At 35.2% G+C, this 16,417-nt stretch overlaps 2 protein-coding genes across 3 annotated transcripts; both read left to right on the top strand.

Annotated features, from left to right (window-relative positions):
• Positions 1–442: 442 nt before the first annotated feature.
• Positions 443–2,516, top strand: LOC102616168 (GATA transcription factor 1). Of its 2 annotated transcripts, none has more exons than XM_006492074.4 (2): positions 443–735; positions 1,264–2,400. In XM_006492074.4, exons 1-2 carry the CDS (start codon positions 559–561, stop codon positions 1,873–1,875), a joined length of 789 nt encoding a protein of 262 aa, XP_006492137.2. In that variant the 5' UTR covers positions 443–558; the 3' UTR covers positions 1,876–2,400. The 2 variants fall into 2 exon arrangements, with proteins under 2 accessions (XP_006492137.2, XP_024948741.2); XM_025092973.2 differs by lacking the exon at positions 443–735 and adding an exon at positions 750–1,061 and having other exon boundaries at positions 1,264–2,516.
• Positions 2,517–10,390: 7,874 nt separating this feature from the next.
• LOC102615674 (probable leucine-rich repeat receptor-like protein kinase At2g33170) lies at positions 10,391–15,545 on the top strand. Its single transcript, XM_006492072.4, has 3 exons — positions 10,391–10,866; positions 11,261–14,251; positions 14,986–15,545. The coding sequence occupies exons 1-3, from the start codon at positions 10,839–10,841 to the stop codon at positions 15,363–15,365; spliced, it is 3,399 nt and encodes a 1,132-aa protein (XP_006492135.2). The 5' UTR covers positions 10,391–10,838; the 3' UTR covers positions 15,366–15,545.
• The last annotated feature ends 872 nt before the right edge of the window (positions 15,546–16,417 follow it).

Below are 16,417 nucleotides of genomic sequence, written 5' to 3'. Positions count from 1 at the left end.
GGAGAGAGAGAACAGCTTTGTTTTGGTCGTCCTTTCTGGGCAGGCCGTTGTGTTGCGTAAGCGGCCAGTACCTTCCCGCTTTTCATTTTTTCAAACTACCCTCTTTGTTCACCAATATTTACCTTTTTGCCACTAATCTGGAAAAAGGAATAATGGAAAGTTGGAATATCCACGTGAGGTAATTAACTAAAAGATCGACACACAATTTATATTATCACGTTCATCATAAGTACGGTGCATTTTTCTAATCTTTTTCCTTAATTACCGTTAGAAGGGCCCATATCAACTTGGAAAATATAATCATCATTCAGTGAATGCATCGGACGGTTGTGATTGGGTAGGCATGATCACAGGAGATATTTGCCGAGTGTACGTTATTAAAAAGAAATAATTGCAAATCGGCCAAAAAACGACATCCCCTCGTTCCCTTCCAAAAGAAAAAATAAAATAAAAATAAATTAGAAACGCAACAAAATAAAGTTAAAAGAGGAGAAACCCTCATTTCTCTCTCTAAACAAAAACACATTCGTTTCAAACTCTTTTCTCTCTCTTTAAAAAATGGAGTCCCTGGACTTGCAGGTTTGTTGCATAGACGACCTTCTCGACTTCAACATAAACGACGACGAGTGCGGGAAGCCCACCAAGAGACCCAGAAACGCTTTGTCGTCCGTTAACCGAAACGGTTGTGACTTTGACGTTTTCGAAGCCGGTGATGATACTGACCGTCTGTTCCCTGTAAGTTTTTTGTTGATACCCATCATTTCCCTCTCTTCTGGGTTTTCTGGGTCGAGAGAGAAAAAGAGAGAGAGAGAGATAGGGAGGCCGAGTTTTGCGCTGACTCGGCCTTGACTCGATTGGGTGTAGGGTTTGGGCCGGGGTGACTCGGGCGAGTTCTTCCGAGTACTCGGCTTGAAAAATCATGCCGTTTGACCGGTTGCGCAGACAAGATATGATGGATGGTTCAAAAGACAGTTTTGCCCTTCCTAAAAATAAATTCTGGAAGGGCATTTGTGGAATTTAACGTTCAGGTGTCATTATTCTTCTTAGCTGTATCTCACGAGGTTAGCGGTACTCCAATAAATGTACAGCGACTTGACAATTCATACGCGTGCCATTTACTCCTAATCAAAATAAAAAGACAATATTGCCCTAATAGTTGAACATTCTATTTCCCACTTGTCTACATCTCCGTAGTTTATACGCATGCATACGTGTCGACCGAGTTAAACCCGAGTCAACTCACCGTTTCGTCGCATTTTACAGGAATGTGCAGAAGAAGAACTCGAATGGCTCTCGAACTTTCCGACAGTTGAAACATTCGTCGACATTTCCTCTAACCCCAACATCTTAAAGCAGCAAAGCCCAAATTCGGTTCTAGAAAACAGCAACAGCAGTTCAAGCACAAGCACTAATGGCAGCACTATCACCAATGGTAACAACAATAGCAACAGCATTATTATGAACTGCTGCGGGAACCTGCGCGTGCCGGTGCGTGCCCGGAGCAAGCTTCGCACGCGTTGCCGCCGCGAGCTTCTGAACCAGGAGGCTTGGTGGGGGAGTGTTCACGGGAGTGTGAAAGCTGCGAAACCGGTTGTTTCGAAAGTGATTATAGGGAGAAAATGTCAGCATTGTGGCGCTGAGAAGACCCCGCAATGGCGGGCTGGGCCAATGGGTCCAAAGACGCTTTGTAATGCTTGTGGGGTTCGGTTTAAGTCCGGCAGGCTGGTGCCAGAGTACCGGCCGGCAAACAGCCCGACGTTCTCGAGCGAGTTGCACTCGAACTCGCATAGAAAAGTGGTGGAGATGAGGAGACAGAAGCAAATGATGGGGATTGAGCTTGGGGTGCTGGGTGTCAAGCCTGTAGATAAAGGGTAGAGTAGTTTTAGTAGGTCCTTTTTAATTTTTTTTCCCCCTTCTTTAGTTTAGCTTATTTAGGATTAGTGGGTTTCTTGTAATCAAGTCAGATAGATTTAGTACTTGGTAATTTGTTTTGGGAAAAAAAAATTTAATTAGAAAAATTCTGCTTTTATGTGTGTTTTATTGTCTGGTTTATGTGTTCTCAGTGGAATTGAAAGCAAGTCGAGTGTTAATTCTTTTGCTTAATTGCTTTGGATGATTGACTGGAGAGTGTAGATGGTGTGGATTGCTGGAATGAGGATTTTTGGTGAATTTTATTGGTTGAGAGTTGAGTTCTTCGTGACCTGAGAAGAGTGGCTGTCATTGTTTGTCCATATTTTTTAAGCTAATTCATTTGTGAATTTGGATGGATGGTGGATGGAGCTGTAACACAACTTAGGTTAGATGTTGGTCGAGATTGAATTCCTTTACTGTTGAGGGGAGATACTGTAACTTGTATTTCTCGCTTATTTCTGCAATCCACGGACAGAACTAGTTTTTGCATGATCATGTATTGTTGATTTGTTTATCTTCATATGAAGTTCATTTGTCCAAAATTGTTGCTCAACGCAATCAAGGTTTATGTGAGGACTTATAGAGCAGTTGCTCTTTAAAGGGTATCTTACGTTGTAAATTGTTTGAAGTCTTTGAACTCTTTCTGCATTTTTAGAAATCTCGTGTCTGGACTCTGGATGGCATCTGATGAACCGAATAGATTTTTGGTACTTTTTCAGTCCTGAAAGTTGTGGCAGAAACACAGCTTGAACTTGGAAGTTAATGAACTTTTTGGCAATTCACCATTCACAGCAGTTCATGTTATGATTCCCAAAGTTGCTGGAATGATGCCAGGTTTCAGCTTTGGGTTTATACTGCAAGGATATGATAATGGCAACTCCGCAATGGCAAAATATCTCGCTAATTTGTGCTTGTTAGTAAATCAGTTAAAATGAGTTGCTCACATCGGTTAAGTTTGTTTGATTCAAGGCCTACAATTATTGCATATGGAGTGTTCTTACCTCGAATAAAATTTGTGAAAATATCATGACATGTTTTTACAGGTATATTCTTTGAAAGCAAGGCTGCCCCTTCTAGTGTTTGATGAAATGACTAGAGAACTACTTTTTCATAATTATCACCAAAACATATGGCATCTCTCGATTACTAGAGCATTCGCATGTGAACCTTTCACATGGGAGGCCGCATGATTGGAAAAAAAGAAAAGAAAAATAAATTGTTTTAAGTATTTCTAGATGAGATTATTTACATTTAAAAAAAAAATTTAACACCTATTAAATTTCTCATTATATTTTTTGAATTAAATTTTTTATTTTGAAAATATAATTTTATCAATTAGTTATTTGACTTTATTCTCTCTCTTTTGATCTCTTTTTTTTATTAAAATTTATCATGATACATGAAGTAAATATTACATTTAACAAATAAAATTGTTCATGATGAACAAATTCAACCCTATTGTAATCTAAACAAAATGAAGGGATCAATATCCATCATGTAAAAATTAAAAAATAAAAGTTTTATACCATTTTAAATCCATTAGATTTTTTTTTGGGTCAAATCTTGGAATCACAAACTCTAAATAATAATAATAATAATAATAGATAAGAACTAATAATATTTCAGTGAAAACGAAGAGAAAGACAAGTTTATTTAACAAGAAAGAATAAAAGAAAAAAAGAAGAAAAATTAAAAGAGAGAGAAATTAGTTTAGGTTTTGACCACAGTTGCAGTAGAGAGAGAAAGTAGTTAATTAAGAGTAATTTTTTATTTATGATAATTAGTGAATTAAAATAATAAGTTATAATTTAATAATTATTTTAATAATTATTTTAATTAAAAAAGTGGGTGTTGAAAGAAAATTAATAGGTTGAAATAGCCTTTCCATTTTGTAAAATTTTATATGGCTAATATACCTATAATGTATAAAATTTTGTAAAAAATTTTATATGGCTAATATACCTAATTTCATAATAAAGACACATATATCATATCACTTTTCAAAACTATTAAACTCAATGATTGATATCTATTTGGTAAAGGCCTGAAAATCATCTCCTCGTGACTAGGGAAAAATTCATATTTTATTATTTTAAAATTTCTTATTTGTTGTTTTGATTCCCGGAAAAAAAAAGGAAAAAACTACCTATTAATTTGTTCTTCAAGATTTGATGGATATAATTTGCAAGTATATGAGGATAATTATTGTACAATTGGTGCAGTGTAAATAGTTAAACCGATATTGAAAGCATATAAAAGCTTGGCTTGGGTGTTTGGTGCTATGAACGAATGAAAAAATAAATAACAAGCTTTGTGGGTAAATTTAAAATTTTAAGAGTGTACAAAATAAAAGTTATTATTTTTTTTAAATTTAATGAATGAGTATTCTTAGTAAATGAGTGTTCAAAATATATTTTAAGGTGTAAATAATCTTACCTAAAATTAGGTTCAAATATCTATTAAGAATATAAATTCATGCAATTATATTGTAGACAAGAGATTGTTCAAATATACTTATAAATACTTATAGGGGTTGAATGAAGACTCTAACTCTTATCCCCCTTCAACTTGTATCCTTCAAAACAGAGCAATGTGTGGTTTGTAATTACAAAATGTCAATAGATCCCAAATTATAAAAATATATGTAGATTGTAATCATTTATATATATATATATATATGTTTCAATCAAGAATTATAAATTGTGGGAATATCTGAGAAAATGTATAAATTGTGTAGTTTAAGCGTTTTAAATTGTTAGTCTTTAAAACTCTACAATTTTAAAATTTTTTCAAACTTTTTCTATACTTTAAAATTCCAGATTAAAAAAAAACTATATATATATATATTAATTATAAGATAATATAAAAATCTATCGAAATCACTTCATAAATCTACTCCTATCAACTCTCTAACTTGAAATTTTGCTACCTATATTATATGTGCTTTAATTACTTTGAGTTAATGAGAGTTTTAAGGACTACTAATAGCACGACAAATGAAATTCCATCAACAAAGATGAGGAGACAAAAGTAGTTAATAGAGTTGTAGGCATTGCATTGGCGAGTAGGCCATCTAATCTGCTTTAACCTGTTTGTTAAGGAGAACCCTTTAAAAACACAACGAGTCACGTCCGCAATGGGGAAGCAACAGCAGCATATTCACAAATTCATTGCCAACTTTTGCGACGGTGACTCATTATCTCTTCCTTCCAACTAGGACACTTACAAAAGTTGGGTGCTTTTTTTTTTATATGCTTGTGGCCTGTGAACTGTCATTGCCTCACGTTCCATTTTCTTCCATACAGTTTCCAAATAGCCCCACATACATATAACAGAGAGCGTGGAGACAATTTCTTTCTTGGGTAACAATGAATTGTCCGTTCGGACTCATGGCGCTAGCGTGACACTTTATGCAAATTGAATTTTGTTTGCAGAGACCACTTATAAAAAAATGAACATAATTAAAGGAGTCGCAACTTTAATTTATCGGGAAGGAGAGGTTTTAAAGATGAATGTGCTTTTGAGAACCTTTTTAGTTAAGTGTCAGCTGTTCCCACTTGCCCTAAGTTAGTTCCGTCGTTAATAATTACGATATATATTGTACATACAATTATACAAGTGTGCTTCTTAGGTTAGAGGTTGCTCTCAAATGTTGTGATATGATATTACTTGTTATGCGTGAAATATAGAATCAAACGCATCAAATTATTGAATTTGAGGCACCAATCTTGATTTTTCTGCTCTGAGATCATAACGTGCGGAAAATATTTGAAAAATTTTTAAAACTGCGAAATTTTAAATGATTAAAACTTAAAATATTTAAACCGTACTTTAAAATTTTAAATTAGAACATTTCTTTTATATATATATATATATAATTAATTAATTACTTAAACAATTACCCTTGCTAAGAACAACTTTTATTGGAAAATGAGGCTATTATTGCTCTCTCAAGCCTACCTCTGTGTATGAAATAATAGAATGTCCTTGACTCCTTGCCTCTTCGGTGATCTTTTACAAATACTTTGCCTCGAACTTCATCACATTCTTTATTTAATCCAGCCAAAAACTTAAACAAACGATTCCTGCTGTGTGTCCCTGCCTCCCTGGTTAATTTTATCTTTTTTTTTTTTATAATTTAAGGGTATGGACACGTGGCACTAGAGGATTCGATTACTTAAATTTAGGCAAGGTGCATATCTCAGTCTTATTATTTAAGGCCAATGTACACATGGCATAATAGGATTTGACCATGCAAATCTGGGCGAGGTACGAGATTGTTATTCGGAGGATTCATATTATACCTCTCCATGTATCGGCTTTTATGCCCTCTTAAGTTTTACCCAAGCTTAATGTCAAATTGATTTGATTATCTCACTTAAAGTAATGGTCTTCCCCCTTAGTGAATATCAGCCTCTCTGCCTTTTGATGACCTGAGCTTAATGTCAAATGATTTATCCCACTTAAAGTGGGAGTCCTTCCCCTTAGTGAGACTTGCGCCATAGACATTAGACAATAGAATCCTTATAGATATTGTCCATGGAAAAAGTACCATTCAAGCTAAAAAGCCTAATATTCACATTCAAAATTCTCCTAAAATCATACAAATTGATGGACTTTTACTACAAACACAATTCAGTTGTATTTTCAATTAGGCCGCAATGAATTTGAAATCAGCGTGAAATAGGGCAATTTTGTTTGGCAAATTTTGACATGAATATACATAATTTCTATGTTCTTATCTAAAAGGTCATAATTAGATGACTAGAAGCAGCAAAATGTGAATAACATTTTAAAGATACGAGTTATATATTCGGTCCGTTACATGGCCAACAACTACTTTTTCATTCATTTAACAACACTGTACATACATATTTTGTGGGCCTGGATGTATAAATGGGCCCCCAACGTCTGTTAACATGTTCTTATGCCATTCTCGCTCTCGTCAAAAAAAAAAAATATTCCTTGGTAGAAGAAATTTTTAAAATCGATTGTTCAATTATTAATAAATTAATTAAATTATGATATATTAATCTTTACCATCATAAACCTCCTAAATCAATTATGTGAAGACGTAAAAAGATCTTAATTCAAAACGGTCGAATCTATTTCTAAATATTTAGAAGATAATTAACACTGATTCGCTTCAAATTTCTATCTCAAAAATAGAGTGAAAAAGTGCTCACCACTCTATCGAGGAATAATTTACTTATATTATAATCATGATTTTCACCTTAGGTATATTAATAAATGTATGAATTTCATTATCATTCTCATCTTCAGAATTTGATCTCCATTTGAATCACATTAGCTCATATTAAGGTCAGTTGCTCGAGGAGTATATTGTCATTTGCTAGCGAAATATCAAATGTGTGAATGATTTTTAATCCCTCCAATCGTGAGCAGGTTTAGTATAAAATTCTTCTAGATTTCAATCTTAATGGGAATGATAATATTCTTCAAATCGATTAGCAAGTCGTTTCCAAGATTGTCCCATTTCATTAAGTGCACGCTCCGAACTTCATTGTTTATTTATTAGAAATTTGCTTTGCAAAATTCAAAATCATGTGCGATTTCGTTTATTGCAAATAAAGAGAAACATTCTAACCCAGCTTGGCAGTGACACGTTTCCACAATAACTTGAAAACATAGTTCAATTTCATAATTTAATAATCTACTAAATATATACATATTTAAATAAGTGAATATTATAATTTTTTTTAAAAATTATTTTATAGTAATGCCAGCTCGAATATGAAGATAAGAGGGAACAAGAGTTCTTAATTTTTGCGTGTTCAAATTTTGGGTCAAAGGATGTTCATTTTCATAATGAAAATACAATTATTCTACTTGAAATTGACAAAAGAAATGCTTCGAAATGAATCAATCTGAATATATGATTCAAAAGCTTTTACCAAGGACATAATTAGGATGCCAAGTGCTGGTGATTAAAGTCTCCTAATCTTATCTTACTATAAGAGCTTAAAATGTTGACCAAATGCTAGAGGAAAAAAAAAAAATTCTTCGATGATTGAACTTTTTAATCTCTTTTTCTTCGCTTAATAATGTTAAATGAGTTGTATTATGCCAATCCATTCGGTCTAAAACACAACTATACTATTATTGATAGCTATTGAATATTAAAAAAATAATTTTGTATTTAATATTCGGCTAAATTTTTTACCGAACTCTGAATCAATAATAAACAATTAATTAAGAGGCCACATCAAATAGATTTTAATCGTTGATTCGATGCTCAATCTAAAAGTAACCATACCATATGTGAAATCATCTACTTAATTTTCTTATAATAAAAAGAATAAAAAGGAAATCCCAGAAGATTCTTCTTATTAGAAAGAATCTAGACCCATCTCCAGCTAGGGGCTTTTGGAGTATTAAACAAATGCTTTGCAATTATGCAGTTAAAAAGGTTGCCTTTTACCTTGAAATGACGGCGTATCAATTGTTATACAACCTGTACTTTCCTTGGGAGTAAATTCTTCTGAATTTTAATTGTTATATTAATTTTAACTCAATTTGAAAAAAAAAAAAAATTGGATGAGAACAAATCCAAGATACACTCGAACTTTCTGAAGGGAGGGGGGAACAAAAAAAAATGCACTGTTGACTAAAGAAAGTTGAATGCAAATTGTGTCCAAGTGAATTTGATATTATGTTTTGCTGCTTTTCTTTCTAATATAGGTCAATTAATACCTAAATGAAATCAATTGCTTTTTAGTGGAGGAGAGCCAAACCCATATAGATAGCAAACCCCCACTAGTCAAATAGATTAAGGTAATGCTATAATGTTACCAAAATAATGTATTTTCAATTTTTTTAAAAATATAACACAATAATAATGAGGATTTATTTAGTGCGTGACGTTGTGCATACGAAATATGATTGTAAGCTCTATAAGTTTATGTATAACTTACGAGAGATGTGACGTTATCATATGAGAATTCTAATAAGAGAAATCTACCTACTGATTACTACCGTAAAGATTGAACCAATTATCTTAAAAATATAATTGTTATCTATTATTAACATAAACACTTTAAATAAAACGTCGCTAATGGTGATGCAATTAGAATTTTGAAAGACATTGAATTGGGTCCATTGGTTCACAATTCAAGATTTTATGATTATTTCTCTCGGAAAAAAAAATGGTATGATTATTAAATGCCAGGTTGATGGATAAGCAAAGGAAAATACGGACCGTCTGATGTGGACATAAAGCAAGAGGGGGCTATCTCATTCTCACCCCATTTGGTGGGTCCAAATCTATGGATGGATGGATCATGACGGTCATGATGGAAGCTGTCTATGATAAAGACGTACTACAGTAGCAGTGGCCTTTTTCATGTAGGTCCCACAGACCAGTGTCCCATCATCTTATACTCCTCCTTAACACACCATATCTAATTAAACAAAAATAATATAATTACTTTATTTGAATGATAAACAAAAATTAAAATTAAGGGCCCCTCATCCATAACTAAATTTAAAACGACTTCGTCACCTGCCATTTATGTTACTTTTGCGTTCGGCAACTGAAGGCCTCACTCCTCTGCGGTTGGACTCATCGTATAAGATTCTACTGCTCGATCTCATATTGTTTTTATCCTGTGATATTGTGTGAATGATTAACTCGGAACTATCCTATTAACTGCAATTCACTCGTTCTTCGAGAAGGATATATTTTCACCTTATTTTTTAAATTGAAAATTTGAGTCATATCGCATGTATTGTAGAGATTTATTTTATTAAAGGAATAAGTTATTTTATATTCATCGCGCGCAGATTAATTTTCTTTTAAATTTTTTTATAATTTTAAGTACAAAGTAAGGCATCAAACTGCTAGTTTAAAAAGTAAATTGAATTTATTCCAAGCCTATATATCTAAAATGACGGCATGGTAGTTTGTTCAATATTTGAAAATAGATCTATCTCGATCGGAATATAGGTGGGTGCTCAACTTAGCAATAATAAGTCGAATAAAAAATTACTTACAATGAATTAAAATTGATTTTTAATTTTTCAATTGAATTTATTGAGTAAATCGACCCAAAGTGGACAATACCCACATCTAAATATTCAAAGTGGGGGCATCACAAAACTGTTTTAAGGGATTTTAGTATTGTAAAGGTTATAACATCCTACTGATTTAATCAATTTCTGCTAGAATAGACAGAATATCAGTACGTATGTGGTCATGATTTATGAATCATGAATATTCTTGTGCTGATATGGCAAGTTAGGAAGTGGGAATCTCTGGAGCACTGTATAGAACGTGAAGCAGAGAAACAAATATAGAATTTCCGTATAAAAATATGCAATTACCAAGTAGGTACCTACCAGACTGAGCTGTCCCAATCAAGAATCAGCAAACAAATCGTAATCTTTTCTCTCTTTGCCATATATTTTCTTTTTGAACAGTAAAAAATGAACCATTATTCAAGCACTGAAAGAGAGGAAACAAAAACATCAACAGAACCATCTACTAGAACACGACATTAACGTGTAATAGAGACAGGAGAGAGAGAGAGCCAAATGAAGTGTATATGAGAGCATGCCATGCCTTGTCGGCCATAACAACTTCAACCAAAAGCCAAGAGGACTCAAGAGTCGAGACCTCTCTGCTCTCCTCTCTTCCCCATTCACCCCGGGAAAGATTAAAAAAAAAAATGAAGAAATCTTCCTTTTTGATTCATTCCACTTTTGGGATATTTTTGTTTTTGGTCTCAATTTTTGGGCCCAAATCTCTGTAGATCCCAAGTAGTTGTGAGAAAATATTTACTGGGTTGGTCTTAGTTTTTCTTCATTTTGGTTAATGAATTCAATGGCTTTGGTTTTCGCTTTGTGCTGTTGGTGTCGAGGTGTTACTGGCAAGTGGTGCAGTTGCTGCCTTTATTATCTCTTCTTTGATGAGTGATTGTGGACTTTATAATAGAGGTACGTTTCAGGCTTTTATCTTTACTTGTGTTTGCCCTTAGTTATTTTGAATTTTTTTTTCGTTTTTGCTTGTTTTCAGTAGTTGAATACTGTGATTTTATCTTAGATAGATTATCTGGGGACTTTTTCATTGGATTCTATCAACTTGTTTGTCTAATTGTACGGATAAGTGATTACATGTAATCCTTTTTAGACTGGCTTTTTGGTCCACCTTAGAAGATTATTCGGCTTCTGGGTTTATATCTGAAAATGCATTTATGGGTATGTAGTTCATGTGTACTGGCAGGTGATTTATGAATGAGACTGGTTTAATTAGATGGTGTTTGTGGTGATATATATGGAATGTATGTGTTTCTTTGGCAATACAAAATAATGGTGTCTATGCTTTGGGCAGGTTCTAGATTATCAGACTCTGCTGTAATTTCAATTGGACAGAGGGATATTAAAATGTTGAAGAAGTTGAAGTCAAGGAGAGTTTTAGAAGTGGAAATTGTGGGTTTTTGGCTGGTCGTGATGCTGTTGGTTTGCACTACAGAGGGTTTGAATTCTGAGGGTCATTATCTGCTAGAGCTGAAGAATAGTCTTCATGACGAATTCAATTTTCTGAAGAGTTGGAAATCCACTGATCAGACACCATGTTCGTGGATTGGAGTAAATTGCACTTCAGATTTTGAACCCGTGGTTTGGTCTCTTGATTTGAATGCTATGAATTTTACTGGAAGTCTAAGCCCCAGTATTGGCGGTTTGGTCCACCTAACATATCTTGATCTTGCTTACAATGAATTAACTGGTTATATTCCCAGGGAGATTGGAAATTGTTCGAGGCTGGAACATCTTTATTTGAACAACAACCAATTCAGTGGGAAAATTCCTGCTGAATTAGGTAAGCTGTCTTCTTTAGTGAGTTTAAATATATGCAATAACATGATCTCTGGTGCTCTGCCCGAGGGACTGGGGAACTTGTCATCATTGGTGGATTTTGTTGCATACACCAACAATCTGACTGGTCCTTTGCCACAATCAATTGGGAATCTTAGGAACTTGAGAGTATTTCGAGCAGGGCAGAATGCAATTTCTGGTAGCATACCTGCAGAAATTAGTGGATGTCAGAGTCTGCAAATACTTGGTCTTGCCCAGAATGACATTGGAGGGTCGTTACCGAAGGAAATTGGGATGCTTGAGAGCTTGACTGAAATAGTTTTATGGGATAACCAACTGACAGGCTTTATCCCTTCGGAGCTTGGGAATTGTACAAAGCTTCAAACTCTTGCTTTGTATTCCAATAATCTGGTGGGACAAATACCTAAAGAAGTTGGAAATCTCAAGTTTCTGACGAAGTTGTACCTCTACAGGAATGAGTTGAATGGAACCATTCCGAGGGAAATTGGGAATCTGTCTATGGTAACAGAAATTGATTTGTCAGAGAATTCCTTGAATGGTGAGATCCCAACTGAGTTCAGTAAGATAACAGGTCTACGCTTGCTATTCCTCTTTCAGAATCAGCTTACTGGAGTAATACCAAATGAGCTTAGTAGCTTGAGGAACTTGACGAAGCTTGACCTCTCAATTAATTACCTAACAGGTCCTATCCCTGTTGGGTTTCAGCATTTGACTCAAATGCTTCAGTTACAGCTTTTTGAAAACTCTTTGACGGGTGGCATTCCTCCGGGGCTTGGACTCTACAGCCTTCTTTGGGTGGTTGATTTTTCACATAACTACCTCACAGGAAGAATACCTCCTCATCTTTGTCAAAATTCTAACTTAATTATGTTGAATCTTGGGTATAACAAGTTGTTTGGAAATATCCCAACCGATGTTCTCAACTGTGAAACATTGCTTCAACTTCGTTTGGTTGGAAACAGTCTTACTGGTAGCTTTCCTTTGGAGTTGTGCAAGTTGGAGAACCTTTATGCTATTGAGTTAGACCAGAACAAGTTTAGTGGGCCAATTCCACCAGAGATTGAAAATTGCCAAAAGTTGCAGAGGCTTCATATAGCAAACAATTACTTTACATCCGAGTTGCCCAAGGAAGTAGGTAATCTTTCTCAGCTGGTGACTTTTAATATATCTTCTAACATGCTCACTGGATTGATTCCACCTGAAATTGTTAACTGCATGACGCTTCAACGGCTTGATATCAGCCACAACAGCTTTGTAGGTTCTTTACCAAATGAGCTAGGAACCCTTCAGCAGCTTGAGATTCTTAAGCTTTCGGAAAATAAATTTTCTGGAAATATACCTTCAACATTAGGAAACCTCTCGCATCTGACAGAATTGCAGATGGGTGGCAACTTATTTTCTGGTGAGATACCTCCCGAATTGGGTGATCTTTCAAGCTTGCAAATCGCATTGAATCTCAGCTATAATAATCTCAGTGGAAGTATACCACCGGAGCTGGGGAAGCTTGACTTACTGGAATTCCTCTTGCTCAATAACAATCATTTGAGTGGTGAAATTCCCAGTGCATTTGGAAATCTATCAAGTTTATTGGGATCCAACTTCTCATACAATAACCTCACTGGACCTTTACCTTCCATTCCACAGTTTCAGAACATGGACATCAGCAGCTTTCTTGGAAATGAAGGACTCTGTGGTAGACCTGTTGGTAATTGTGGGGCAAGTCCATCTTCTGGTTCTGTTCCACCTTTGAATAGTGAGATTTCTCGTCGGGGTAGAATAATCACTATAGTTGCTGCTGCTGTTGGTGGTGTTTCTCTTATTCTAATTGTGATTATTCTGTACTTCATCCGACGTCCGGTCAAAATGATTGCTTCCTTGCAAGATAATGAGATTTCATCTTTGGATGCAGATGTCTACTTTCCTCCAAAGGAGGGGTTTTCTTTCCAAGATGTGGTTGAGGCCACATACAATTTTCACGATAGCTTCATTGTTGGAAGTGGAGCTTATGGAACAGTTTATAAGGCAGTAATGGATGCTGGTAAAATCGTTGCTGTTAAGAAGCTGGCATCTAACAGGGAGGGGAACAATATTGAGTGCAGCTTTCGTGCTGAGATTTTAACTCTTGGAAAGATTAGGCATCGCAATATTGTGAAGCTTTATGGCTTTTGCTATCATCAGGGTTCCAATCTCCTTATTTATGAGTACATGGAAAGGGGTAGCTTGGGTGAGTTATTACATGGGTCTTCTTGTAACTTGGAATGGCCAACTCGGTTCATGATAGCCCTTGGAGCTGCCGAGGGTCTCGCTTACCTCCATCATGATTGCAAACCAAGAATTTTTCACCGTGATATCAAGTCTAATAATATTCTACTTGATGATAAATTTGAAGCGCATGTTGGTGATTTTGGATTAGCTAAAGTGATTGACATGCCTCAATCTAAATCAATGTCAGCAGTTGCAGGATCATATGGTTACATTGCCCCTGGTAAGGTCCCTGTTTTGCCCTTTGATTTCTTATTTACTAATTTCTTTATTTGAAGTGGCATTTACAGTAACAATGTTTAAGTTTCAAACATATGTCACCATCCAGATGCAGGGCTAACGAAATCATCTTTCTCAGTTTTAATGTTTTGTTCAATTCTGTTGACCCTGTTGCCCCTGCTTGAATTTGAATGGCGTGAATTTGTGTTCGAGTGCTATATTTAGGATATTGAAGTTATGGGATTGTCATGAATTTCACTTTCTATTCCGTTTAGTATTCCGAGAGAAGTACATATTGTTTTCTATTGTGCTCACATTTTGAAGGAATACTTGGTAACATGGTAGAGCTCTTAGATTTATCAATGACTACGTATAGCAAAATAGCACAAAAAATGAGCACAAGCATGGAAAGTCATATTTCGGAAATTCTACTACGTATAGCAAAATAGCACAAAAAATGAGCACAAGCATGGAAAGTCATATTTCGGAAATTCTTTTCCCATCAGTTTTGACATCTTTAAAATGTTGACTTTTGTTGTTTCAACCCTTTAAAATTCTAAGCATTCTGTTACTAGTTTCAATGTGAAAAAAATACCGATATTCATTTCATCAGGCAATGTAACCTTTAATACATATATAAATATATTTTGGCACAGACATAAAATACACAGCTCTCTCTCTCTCTCTCTCTTCATTGCTTTCAAGTGATTAATGACTTTTTTTCCCATTTGATGTCAGAATATGCATACACTATGAAGGTTACGGAAAAATGTGACATCTACAGCTATGGTGTCGTACTGTTGGAGTTGCTAACTGGAAGAACTCCTGTACAGCCATTAGATGATGGAGGTGATCTTGCTACTTGGGTGAGGAATTATATTCGGGACCATTCTTTGACTCCTGGGATATTCGATACGCGATTAAATGTTGAAGATGAAAGTATAGTTGACCACATGATTCTTGTCTTAAAAGTTGCTTTGATGTGCACAAGCATTTCTCCTTTTGATAGACCCTCAATGCGGGAAGTTGTATCAATGCTTATTGAGTCTAATGAGCGAGAAGGCAGATTTAATTCTTCTCCAACTTACGATCTTCCTCAGATTCATGAAACTAGGTAACCATTTTGCAGATTTTATTAACCAAAATGGTTTTAATTGGTGCCGATTCTTCCTCACATTATTTGCAATAGCCAGTTGATGAGATCATGTACATTTATCCATGAGCAAATATAATTAATGCTCTTTGCTGATTCTGTAAATCCCTTTGCACTCAATAAAGTACAGCAACATTGGTGTACAGTTGGCAATATCACTACACATATATCTTCAGCGTCCTGAATTGCATTAAATTAGTCGAATTGAAGGGTGATTCTTCTACCAAATACTAGACTACGCTATCTTTTGATTACAGCTTGACAACATAGATGTATATCACATATCGATTTTTCTTATTATCTGGTTGAATTGTCTGTGTAAGGATGATTCTTCTACCAAATACTAGACTACGCTATCTTTTGATTACAGCTTGACAACATAGATGTATATCACATATCGATTTATCTTATTATCTGGTTGAATTGTCTGTGCATGACGGGAATGATTTAGAATATCAGTTCCCAGGTTTTCTTATGTGAACAGGGAACAGTGACAAGACAAACATGGCAACATGTACCTTGATTTCACAAAATGCAGCACTTTATTATATGATATTGCATGCGTTTAACCTTCCAGCCAGGGCAAACAAATATCAAATTTCATAGTTTTATCATTGAACAAACATGGACCTCTAGGCTTTATATTCCACGAACAACGCTCCTTACACAGACGACGATCCCTGGTTGTCACGTATATATCAAACCAATATATCTCATGTTCAGGAGGCCAGTGCATGCTGCAGAAGAAAACTGTTCTACCCCAAAAGTTTGGCCGGAACGAAAACTGAAATGAGTTGTGATAAGGAAGATGTCGTTCACCCAGATCGTCGTTCTTTGATTTACAATGAACGGTAAGATCTAAGCGGTTGTCCAAATCGTTGTTGACGATCACAGTTATTCGAGGTGGCATTGCGCTCCAACCTGAGGTTGAGCTGATGCTGGCAAGCAGTACATGCAGGAGTAGTATCAGCAGCAGCACGGGTTGTTTGGAAAACGAAATCATCTTTCCTTGTGAAG

This window comes from Citrus sinensis, chromosome 9 (genome assembly GCF_022201045.2).
Source record: "Citrus sinensis cultivar Valencia sweet orange chromosome 9, DVS_A1.0, whole genome shotgun sequence".
NCBI lineage: Eukaryota > Viridiplantae > Streptophyta > Magnoliopsida > Sapindales > Rutaceae > Citrus > Citrus sinensis.
This window is presented reverse-complemented; position numbering and strand designations above follow the sequence as displayed.